The sequence below is a fragment of the Spermophilus citellus genome (genome assembly GCF_964194105.1).
Source record: "Spermophilus citellus genome assembly, chromosome: 3".
Classification (NCBI taxonomy): domain Eukaryota; kingdom Metazoa; phylum Chordata; class Mammalia; order Rodentia; family Sciuridae; genus Spermophilus; species Spermophilus citellus.
This window is the reverse complement of record NC_138184.1, coordinates 24501443-24512212: the sequence shown is the minus strand read 5'-3', so window position 1 is coordinate 24512212 and position 10770 is coordinate 24501443. Positions and strand designations below refer to the sequence as shown.

The 10770-nt window shown below is 40.8% G+C and overlaps 1 protein-coding gene across 1 annotated transcript; it reads right to left on the bottom strand.

Moving 5' to 3' along the window:
- Positions 1-1860: 1860 nt before the first annotated feature.
- Positions 1861-2981, bottom strand: LOC308645374 (cytochrome c oxidase subunit 7A2-like, mitochondrial). The gene has a single exon (XM_081287430.1). It carries the CDS (start codon positions 2930-2932, stop codon positions 2588-2590), a length of 345 nt encoding a protein of 114 aa, XP_081143556.1. The 5' UTR covers positions 2933-2981; the 3' UTR covers positions 1861-2587.
- Between the last annotated feature and the right edge of the window lie 7789 nt (positions 2982-10770).

The window sequence follows — 10770 nt, the reverse complement described above, 5'->3', positions numbered from 1 at the left end:
CCCACTTTCTGTGATTCTCTCCTTCACCCTTTTATGTCTTAGCATCCCCTAACTCTTGTGTCTGTTTCTTCCTCTCTCTGCAGTGGCTCTTTCTCCCTGCATAACAGTTTGGAAAATATCTTTAGAGAAAAACCAGTATATGTGTGGTTCACCTCCTTTGCCTTCTTCCTCTCAAGGATTATATCCCTGATGTGTTTACTGTTCAGTGCTTGAAAAAATTCTATTGTGTATTTTGTTGAGTTTTCTTGTTTTCACTGGGAGTGTAAATTTGAGACCTGCTACTATGTACTGTATCATGACTGATCTTGTTTGTTTTTTTTTTTTTAAAGAAAGTTTGCAGACTTAGAGCTAGGCATGATGGTGGTTACATGCCTGTAACACAGCAATTTGGGAACTGAAGCAGAAGGATCACAACTCTGAGGCCAGCCTGGGCAACTTAATGAAACCCTGTCTAAAAACAAACAAACAAGCAACATGAATTTCAATTATTCTACCAAGCAGGTGGTAGAACATGCTAGTAATTCTTACCTGATTTGAGTTAAAACTCAGAAAGACTTATGTGGTTAGTCATTATACAGGGTTACCAATTACATCATTATTACTAGAAGAGCAAATTATCTACGAAGATAATCAATCCACATTACAAATTTCTTTTGGGCGTTATTTTTATGTCTAGAATCTTCATAATTTTTAAGACCCCCTTTGTTCAAATGAAACTTCCAAGATCTGCTATATATCAAGAGAGGAAGATAATAAGTTTATGATTAATCACATTAATGTCCATGTTGCAAAGGAATACAAGACCGATACCTGTCAAAGTTTTCACATCTGTCTTCTCAGAGCTCTAAGGGAGAACTTTCCTTTAACCCATTACTGATTCCTTTGATTGTGAATATTTGAATTTTTAGAGCCAGACTCTAGAATTTTATTAATTAGTGTAATAAGCAAAAACCAGGCTTGTGGAGCTCAAATTTACTAGAAGAAATAGAAAAAGACTAAAAACGTTTTACTTAGTAATAGTAAATAAACTGGAAGTATGCCTTTTTTTTTTCTTGAAGGTAAGGTGGCTTTAAAAAGTTTGCATGTGATTTTGTGACTATGTCTTTCTCCCAACCCCGACTTTCAGATGACATCTAGATCAAACATCATGATCCTTCCTAGGATGGCGAGAGTGGAGCTCCATACAAAATCTACTTGAATTATTTACAACTTGAGTAACCAAAACACTAATTAACCAGATGCATTCTACTGCTTCATTTTTTAGGACAAAAAGAAGCCAATGATACCAAGACAAGCTCATAACAGAGATTTAATCACCAGATGTGTACGCATGAAAATACAGGTACAAATGAATCTCTTCACCTTTGGATCTGCATCTAAATTGTTGCATAATGAGTATGAGTATTCAGAATTTCACAGTAAAATCAGCAAAAGAACTTTCAAGAAGAGTTAAACATTTTTGCGGTATGCCTAGGTGTCTCACAGCATTCTAGATTTGGGGAGTAGAAATATTAAAAAAAAAATCTCTGTATCAGAGTGTTTTTTAGTGCAAGCCACCATTTTTGTTCACACTCGACAAACCTATGTACTGTGCACGACAGTCATCCTATGAACAAGACTAATTTTCCTTATGTCCTCAGACTCCACTCGGGAAATTCCTTCCATTTCTTTATCTTAACTGAATCTCCCCAGTCTTCTGAGAATAACATTCTCGAATGGGGCTGTGTCGTGCTTCACATAGCTCCAGGTTTGAGAGTTTGGTCAGTGTCTTCCCCTGCCCCCTTTCAGGCTGCTAGACTTTCACTCTCTAGTTAAATCTCTACATTTTGAAGCTTGTCGTCCATTTCTTTTTTTTTTCATTCACATATTTATTCCATAGTCAAAATAAACCATAATTTAAAGCCATAACAAGTCTTTAAGAGATAAAGTAGAATTTGTGGCACAGATGCATTAACAAGACAGACACCAATCTCAAGTGCAACACTAAACAGGTATTCTCTGTTCCCGTGATGGAGTACACAACAATTACACATAAAATTTCACTAAAGATCTGGGATGAGGCATATAACCCTTCGAAATAAACTGCCCAATGAATACAGGCAGGCTGCAAATAATTGCTATTAACATTTTGCTGTAAGATGGAAAAATTCCCAAGGTGACTACTGACTCAAACCCCTCATTTCATGCACCTGGCCTTAGATTCCATCTTCCATTCTCAGTCACATCCAAATCCAGAAAGGCTTCTGTGCTCCATGCTTAAAAATGCATTCCCAAGTCCCAGAGGACCTCAGCACAGACTTATGTTAATGAGCCTGTGTGCAACCTTCATCCAGAACCTCCAGGGAAATCAGGAGCTCCAAAACACAGTGCAGTGTGTGTCTTTAAACAATAGTTTTAACTGTCAAATGAGCCTGACATCTGACAGGCCATATGCATTTCATAAGCAAACCAAAATATTGTCTTCATATCTTTCTCTTTCTTATTTTTTGAAAAAATGTTAAGTAAATCATCCAAGTGTGGGGGGGGGGACAATGAAATTTCAAAGGGTTTATGCAAAAAAAAAACAAACAGTCCTCTGTAGCCTAACTTATTTGTTTTTGGGCTGTGAAGCCATATAGAGGGCAATCAGGCAGTAGATGGTCCCTCCCACAGTCAGCGCCATGGTGGTCCGGTAAAGCATTTGGTCAGGAAGGCCTCGTTTCAGATGGACGGGCACGCCATCAGATTTCTGGAAAAACTTCTGTAGCTCTGGAACCTTGTTCTTCCCAGCATAATCATAACCAGTGGGACTAGAGGTCAGTTTAGTCGGTGTGGCAAATATGATAGGTGGTGCTTCTGTGGAAACCACTGGCCTTAATCCCTGCAGGCTGAAGGCTTCCGAAGCCCATGCTCCTGTTAATTTCTGCGTGAATCCACTAAATTTGTAATACATGATGCTGGTGTCCAGCTTCCCGCAGCCTCTGCCTGCGCGACGGCCCCAGAGAAGGGTATCGTCCATTTCTTATGGGGGGTCTTCACTCGGTCACTTCTCCTCCTTATTCACTGATGGTTTTATTATCAGAGTCCTCACTTCTTTTCCACTCCAACTCCATTTGTCAACTTGGATAACTTTAATAGTAATGCGAATGAGCTAATTCAACCCTCCAGTGAATTATATTCAGTCTCCTCCATCCATTGTCACGCTGTGGACCTTGTCAATACTTGAAACCACTGCATCAATCAAATAGCACAAACATCTAGCATTTCATTTGCAGCCTTCCTTTTTTTTCCAAATTGCTTTTTAAGTGTCCCACTACAACCATTCTTCACTAGGTGCTTCTAGTTGACTTGCCTTTCCATTTCCCCTGTCTCTTTATGAATTTGTTCACCAATGTATTCATCAATCACTCTTTTATACCTTCTTTTTCTTTATATTACTGGTAGATTCTAAGATTCATTGTTTCAATTATTCTCTTGCAAATTAACTGGCAAATCTCAGCCCTGGCCCTGGATCAACCTATCTATCTTCTCCATGTCTATGCAAACCGCTGAGAATAATTGGAGAGAACCATGGTGGAGCAGACTACCCATCAATGGCTAGTGATCTCATCTAGACCCTGAAAACTTCCTGGTACCCTGGCACATTTCTACAAAATCTCTTTAAAACTTATTCAATCCTCAAATCTCCTCCTCTCATAGATGATACCCTTGCTTCCAATTTCACTGGAAAAAAATGAAGCTAATAGATAAGTACTTTGCTCAGCCAACTGTTTTCTGTCTTCTAACAAAGGCCAACCACTCTAACTCCTCAAGGTTGTGCCCAGAACATTGATCATTTCCTCTTTCTGATTCAGTTTCAATTTCTTCTTTTGTAGCTGGACCTTTTCCATCGGCATCTATGCCTGCTCTCAAGTGTCTCATTTCCTCAATATAACCAATCAGTCACCCCTTTGCCCCCACAAAAAGCCTTCTGGAAACCACATGCATCTTCAGCTACCACACTCTCCCTTACTCCCTTCTCAAACTTCTGGCCTGCATTGTCTGTAGTTTCTCTCCAAATATTTAGCCATTATTCCTTTAGCAAACCCTCAAATCAAACTCTTGTTTCCACTGCTCCATGTGAATAACTTTGGTTATTGTCACCAATTCTCTCCATGCCACACAGTTAAATATGTTTTCCAGTCCTTACATCACCCCACCTCTTGGAATCATTCTATGAGGCTGTTGACTCCCTCTTTTGAAACATTCCTTCCCTTTGGTTCCCGTGATGACACGTTCCCCACTTTCTTCCTACTCTTCTGACTCTTTTATCTTTTGCCATTCACTGTGCTGCTAGGAGCCACAAGCATATATACGATGTATGGCACCTTTGGTTGTAAAGTGACGCCAGCTAGCCACTGAGATGATTATGTTAAAATTTACATTCATATGCAAACTGGACTCCCGCTGTTCACCTTGGCCTGCTACCGGACTCAAGTTACGGGACTTTACGGGACTGCTGGAGAGTTCCCATTGGTTGGGGAAGGATAGTAGGAGGGAATTCCGGAGGAGGTGGGAGGAGACGGGGGGGGGGTTCCGGTCGGCGCGCAGTTCCGGTCGAACACCCTCGTGGGAGGACCGGTTTTTGACTTGCTGGCGCTGAGAGTGTTAGCGGCTTTTTCAAAATAAAGTTTTGTTCCTGCTTGATTGGCTCGTGATTCTGTGCCCAGCCAAGACTGCGGCACTGTGCTGCAAACTTGGAGTGCCCCAAGACTCAGTCATAGTTGTTTCTCATTCCACATCTTGCTCTCAAGACAGTGCCATCCACCCTCTAGGCTCAACTGGCACCCACACTCCATCAGCTTTCAAACTCCATATCCAGCTATACTTCCTCTCTGACTGTCCGTCTGACATCTCCATCTGGACACCTTCAATCACCTCAGAAAGACCCTCCCACCTGCCAGCCCGTAGAAAATCACAGGATTATTCATCCCCACACAATAGCAATGTAAATGCTCATGTGCATAAACCAAAACCATGCATTGTATTCTTTTACACATAAGAAAACAAAGCAGGTCATGTTATTTGTGTAACATTTAGGAGAGTACCATAATTCTTGGGTGTTTTTCTGCCTCCACTATAATGCCTGAGGTTTTGACTCCTAAAACAGCTACTAAAATATATTATTTGTGTGCTTGGGACACCAATCTTTCATCACAGATATTTCTTTCCCCAGAATGGCCAGAGTCAAGTAGATCTTATTTATCAGAAAGGGGTTCTGCTCGGCTCCAGGAAGTAGTTGTCTACAGGCCACTAAAAGTGGTCCCTGGACCACTTTAGTTTGTCCTCATTGCCCCAAAACAAAGCAAAGCAATGAGAGCATCCAACAAGCTTTTGTTTTGTGTCCCCAAGTGGGTAGTGACCTCCAATATAATTAGAACCCTCTTATTCCATTACTTTTTCTTAGTCTTGGCAGGTCCTCAGATCAGTATTGGATTTTTGGTATCTTGCTGTCCTCTGTGGAAAAGCACCCTGATTCCAAATAAATATTTGTAAGAAATTTTCCATTACCTGTCACTGGTTTGTTACCAATGATTTTTGTTCAACTTTTATTGTACTCATTTGTAAACATAATCATTGCCAAGGAGCCAAGTGAATAAGCAGGGACAAATGGAGAAGATGATCTTTAGAAACAGCATTTAGTAGTTAGGACCAATGTTCAGGTCCTGCCTTTTTGTATTTTTTGCTGTGCTGGACTGATTAACACAGAAGCCATTGTCATTACTGTGTAAATCTACACTCGGAGGAAGGCATTAGCCTCTGGCCTGAGAGAAGATTAGCAAGGCTTTAGGGACTACCACAGGCCTCTAAGGGGGTTGGTGAATGTGGAATGAACTTCCTCTGCAGTGAAAATCAATTGCTTTTGTCACAGTTGGAGGCATTGGGGCTGAGCAGTTTTTAGAAGCCTGTAGTGGGGTCATGTAAAAGAAAACCAGAGCCTGGAGTGGAAGGTTTGAAGCACCCCCACCCCATGATCGTTCTGGATTAGCTCTTCTGCCATCACATTTGTGCATTATTCCCCGACAGGAAGCCAGGGGTTTCGTTGGCAGCCAGGGGCTCACCACCCTGTGATGGTTCCTGGTGCCAAATGCAGAGGGCAATCAGTGTTTGCTGAACCGATGCGCCCCCTGAGGACCCTGACTTCTCCATCTCTCTCACTTGCAAAAAGGAGCTATTGTGAGATTGGAGGTGAAAGGAAGTTAAGCCCTTGAATATTGCTGGTTTGTGTCTCATGCCCTGTCTTTGCTCTTATGATTCTTACTTGGACCTTTGGTCTAATTTCACTTTGTCGTTCTTTTAAGTAGTCCATCCATCTCCTAATCTATTACGAACCAGGCCACGCTCCATACGTGGATGTTTCTGGGCTTTCTATCTGGCTCCATTGATCTGCTGTTTTTTTTTTTTTTTTCTTTTCCAAGCCAATATGCTATTATGTCAATGAGTGTAATTTATGGTGAGTGTTGATATTTGGAATGACAAGATTTTCTTCATGTTCAAAATTATCTCTGTTAATCTTGGTTCTTCATACTTTTATAAGACCCATGGGATCATCCTGTCAGTTGTGTGATTATCTGATTTCGATTAGAATTACATTAAATCTGTAGATTTACTTGCACTGTATTGATGGTGTTGCATATTTCTCTTTTGGCATTCAAAAATATTTTGTAAATTTTTTTCACGAGGCTCTTGTGTTTCTTTTAGCTGATATATTTCTCTCTCTAGGTGCCCTGTGGTTTTATGGTATGATGGTCTCTTTTATTTTATATTTTCTGATCCTCCTGATCTATGAAAATGACAGTGATTTTTATATATTGATCCATGTCCAAAAATCTTGTTGGATTCTTTTTTCTTCTTTTTAATTCTAATTTTTTAAATGTGTTTGTGTTGATTATGATTTCAAGAGCAGGGTTGACCAATAATAATAAATGATAGGTGGTTTCCTTGTTGGGGAATCTGATTTGGATGGAGTGTTTCCAAGATTTTACCAGCAGAAGGCAATTCCTTCCCTTCCCACTATGCTAAGAATATTCATCATGAATGGATCCTGAATTTCACTGAATGCTTTCTTAATATTTATTACTGATCATATTTTCCCCTTTCATCTATTATTATAGTAAACTATATTTACATGCCTTTCAAATTTAAACCAGTCTGAGATCGATGTCATCTGGTTTGTATTACAAAATGTTTTACCTGTTGGATTGGCAAAACATTTGGGTTTGATAACCCACTTTATTGTGCCTTGGGGAAATGGTCATTTTCATATATTGCCTGTAGAATGATAATTTTGCAAACTCCATGGAGAGCAAGTTGGCAAATCTACCAAAATGCATGAAATTACAGATGCATGGTGTTACTTTCTGTCTCCATAACAAACACACAATGATAAAGACATAGCAATTGATAGAGAGGAAAGATTTATTTTGGCAACCAGTTTTAGAGGTTTCAGTTCATAATCTGTGTGGCACTTGGAATGGGGTGGTGGAGCAAAATTGCTCACTTCCTGAACATGAAGTGAAAGAGACAAGGAGAAATGGATTGAGGTCCCACTATGCCCTTTGAAGTCATGCCTCCCAATGACCTAAAGACCTCTCATGAGGCCCCGCCTCATAAAATTTCCACCATCTATCAATAACACCAAAATGGGGCACCAAGCCATCTTAGTGAAATGATTTGCCATCTACCTAGTTTCTCTTGGAAATTCCCTGGATGTCCTTGCTTCCCTACCTGCATTGAATCTATCTACATGTCCTGGTCAGCACTGGGCTTCCTTCCTTGCTCACTTTATACTGAGACCCTTAGAAATTTTGAAGCGTATGCTGATGCTTCTAGCCGAGGCAAATCTACTGGGTGGTATCATCAGCACCTTAGGTCATTGAAAACATCTTAGACTTAATCTGTTTGGCATATAATAAATGCTCAATTAATATTTGAATAAATAAATGTGCAAAACTGTACTTTCACTCCCCTCCCCCAGCCTTCCTCCCCTCAGCACACTACTCCATTAGGCATTTAAGCCCTGAGTCTGGCAATCTTCCTGTCAAACCCCACGGCCAATGCATCCTTAAGTCCTCTTAATTTGGCTTCCAAAATCCACCTCCACTGGCCGTGCCCTAGTCAGATTCCCTGTCATTCTCACTGATTTCCTTGCTTCCACTCTTGTCTCCCTCCAGTTTATGATGCAAGGAACCTGAGCGATCTTCACTGGATATAAATGGGAAGACATTCATCTTCTCTGGTCAGACCTTCTAGCACCTTCCTATTTGTTTTGCTGCTTAGCTCACCTTCAAGGTGCTGCCTGCTCTTGCTTGATGGACCCCCTCTACCCCCTCTCCTTGTGTTCTAGTCATCCCCTTCTTCCTGGTTTCTCAAGCACATTGAGTCTTAGGGATTCTGTCTGGAACTCTTTCCTCCCCCACATATGAACGGTTCTCATTTATCCTCTGGATCTCAAATTAAATGTCACCACTCCAGGAAGCCTTTCTTAGCCCCTCAATCTAAATTTGTCTCACGGTTGGATTTCCTCCTAGAGCCTGGTTCCTGTCCCCCAGAGCCCTAATCACTCTTCAGTTATATGTGCAGTAGACTAGTCATGAGGTGACAGATGAGCTGGTAGCATCTCCTTTTCAATCACCTACACTTCGAGAATATAGGCACCTTCTTTGTCTGTCTACAACTGGCGCAGCACGTACAGGTACTCTACTGGGTGGTATCATCAGCACCTTAGGTCCTTAAAAACATCTTAGACTTAATCTGTTTGGCATATAATAAGTGATCAATTAATATTTGAATAAATAAATGTGCAAAAATTTACTTTTCCATCTTCAAGCAGGTGGCAGAGTGTTAGTACCCTACATTGGCATTTGCTTTCAGTCATCTTAAGAGTATATTCTTTACACGTGTAACCCAATGTCATGGAGCTTTTTCTGTTAATGGGATCTGTTGTGGGGTCACAAATAAGTTGTCTTAATGGCCCCTATCTGTAGAGGGCCTTTATGAGTCTTAAAATTAGTGCTGAGAATGGTTCTCCAGGGCACTAATGTCTCACCTATTTGAGGCAGGATCTGGGAGTGGCTCTTTCCTTCCTGAAGATCCTGGCTTCTGACCCAGTCTTTTGCTGCAGATGCTACTCCTGGAGGTGCATCAGGGTACCTGAGGGAGCTGAAAGCACTCTGGAGGTGGACTACCACCCTGATTCTGCTGGCTTTGGCTGGGATGGCTGGCTCTCCAGAGATGCTGCCTACAATAAGTGATCTAGCCTCCTGCTGCATTCAGTTGGTATTAGTAAAGGTATTTGTTAGGTCATTCCAACTCCCTCATAAGCACCCTTTAAGAGGGCTGCCTAATATCGACTTAGTCTTCAAATGAGTATGTGGTATTTTCAGGACTAAGAACTTACAAGAAATGCTAACAATTAAATAAAGATCAAATTCTTACTGATTACATTGCATCTTTATGAAAATGCCCAGATTTCCCCACTCAGCTTCTCTTCTTTGAAAAGCTAGGCTGATTTTAGGAAAGATAAAGTATAATGAATACTTCACTTTTTTTTCCATTCTGGCCATTTCTTTACCACCTCTGTTTCTGGCAAGTATGCAGAAGTTAAGCTTGGGATTTTCCTACCATCTTCCCTCTAGTAAGTAAAATTCCACTTACTATTTTCCATGCATATTCTTCTATCATTACTGGGAATGCATTTCATTCCTGTGTCCCCTCACAGAAGGAAAGGTTAAAAGATCAAGGGCATTGATTTTCAGACAGTAAATATTAAATTGTGAAATGGAAACAAGGCTTAGCAAAAATTCATTTGAGATTTATAAATATTTTAAGTGCTTGAAGTGAATTCTTTCATGCTTCGGGATGATTTGGTATTTTAAGCGTTCGGCCTTTCAGCTTGCTCTTGCAACCAATATGTGGGACTTGCAATTCCTAGTTACTTCCCCTCTCTTTGCAGTTATTCCTAATCATCTGAATGCACAGAGGGTGATAGTGTGGGCGTTAAGGAGAAATTGCTGTCATGGACAGGAAAGACTCAGAGAAAAGAAAAGGGAATACTTTGGGAAGAACATGATCTCATTTACTCAAGCTGTATGCACTTTGAAAATTTATGGGGGATTTTGTGTCCCATGGAGCACCTTCTTAGTTGTTGAGGGGTGACTCTTTTTTTATCTGTCTCTTAAAGTGGGAGCAAAGGAAGAGTTCTGGGGTAGATAATTTATTATAACCATCCTCATCCTTTCTCTAGTGTTAGGTATGCAGTGATACTGTCATTCTCTGGACTGTGAATGACCAGTCAAGATGTTGCCAAGATCCCCCAAGCTGTATGGACAGGTGTGGGTCACCCTAGACAATTGTTCTCACTGGCCACTCATGAGTTATGCTAGTTCTTATTCACTTATCTTCTCTAGACGTGTCTCCTTATCTATTAAACAAAGATACTTGTGATAGTATCTAAGACTATTGTGAGGGTTAAATGGATTAATAAATGTCATGTACTGAGAAGAGTGTCTGACTCACAGTGAGTTGTCAATTCAGAGTGCTATTATTAGCCATCATTAGTAACCCATGTTTCCCAATGGGTGTGATTTTAGGGATGTTAAAGTACATTTTTGTTCTTTGTTATCCTTAGTTCCAAATGGTCTGGCAGCTCACACATCAAGAATCATGCCAGGCTGGGCTTGGTGGTGCACACCTGTCATCCCAGCAACTTGGGAGGCTGAGACAGGAGGATTGCAGGTTCGAGGCCAGTCT